Source organism: Penaeus monodon, chromosome 28, assembly GCF_015228065.2.
Source record: "Penaeus monodon isolate SGIC_2016 chromosome 28, NSTDA_Pmon_1, whole genome shotgun sequence".
Classification (NCBI taxonomy): Eukaryota; Metazoa; Arthropoda; class Malacostraca; order Decapoda; family Penaeidae; genus Penaeus; species Penaeus monodon.
The window spans coordinates 25,721,550-25,722,641 of NC_051413.1; the positions used below are offsets into that span (position 1 = coordinate 25,721,550).

The 1,092-nt window shown below is 68.0% G+C and overlaps 1 protein-coding gene across 1 annotated transcript in view; it reads left to right on the forward strand.

The window, feature by feature from the left end:
- The window catches only part of LOC119591118 (mushroom body large-type Kenyon cell-specific protein 1-like), a 13,080-nt gene that overhangs the window by 9,306 nt on the left and 2,682 nt on the right, over positions 1–1,092 (forward strand). The window contains exon 8 of the mRNA XM_037939832.1: positions 4–1,090. Coding sequence (XP_037795760.1) covers positions 4–1,090 — 1,087 coding nt within the window. The remainder of the gene's footprint in view (positions 1–3; positions 1,091–1,092) is intronic.

Genomic DNA, 1,092 nt, shown 5'->3' on the forward strand with positions numbered 1-1,092 from the left:
GAGGGATGAAAGCTTCGACCTCAACGTGCCGTCCTATTCCCTCTCCTGCAACGGCCTCCAGAAGGGGGACTCAGAACCCGCGTCCACGGATTCCAATCACTCTAGTCAGCCACTGATCTCCTCCTTGTCTAATCCCAACCTGAAGGAAATGATTGCTCAAATGATTGGGCAAAAGTTAGGGTGCGAGCTGCCGCCGGCGAAGGACTCGGCGCTGGCGGGGAACAGCAGCTCGGCAGCGGGGAAGCTGCAGCAGCCCTTGTCTTTCACGGCGGCGGCCGACGCCAAGCTCAACGGGGAGAAGCGCGAGCCGGCGGCCAAGAAGGGCGCGGCGGCCTCCACGGCCAGCGGCGGGAAGGGCTCCCGCCCCAAGCGAGGCAAGTACCGCAACTACGACCGCGACAACCTGCTGAAGGCCGTGCAGGCGGTGCAGAGCGGCGAGATGAGCGTGCACAGGGCGGGCAGCTTCTACGGCGTCCCTCACTCCACCCTCGAGTACAAGGTCAAGGAGCGACACCTGAGCCGCGGCAAGAACAAGAACGCCACGCCCACCAGCGGCTGCTCCTCTCCGCTGGCCAAGGCCAAGAAGGAGCCCGCGAAGGCCACGGCGGACACCACCACCGCCGTCGCCGCCGCCACCACAATCGATCTCACGGAGGACGAGAAGAGCAAAGCGGGCGAGGCGCTGGAGATCACGCCCGTGACCAAGAAGGCGCGCGTCGACGGCGACTCGGCCTCCTACCCGCCCTTCCCCCCGATCTCGTCGACGCCGCTCTCCTCCGCGCCCATGTCGCCGAGCCCCTTGGCCAGCAACCCGATCCTGGCGAACCCGTTCTCGCTGTGGAACAGCGCCCCGATGGTCCCGCCTTTCCTCGCCAGCTACCAGCAGGACTCGTTCTACGCGTCGCACATGATCCGCCGCTTCCAGGAGGCGGCGGCCAAGAGCAGCGGCAGCGTGGGCGCGCGCACGCCGCCCGCCACGGACCGCTCGTCGTCGCCCGCCGTGGCCCAGCCCGCGCTCGAGCTGCCCGCCACGCCGCCGTTCCAGGGCAGCGTGCTCGACGCCCTCCTCAGGGGCAAGACCACGTCGTCCGC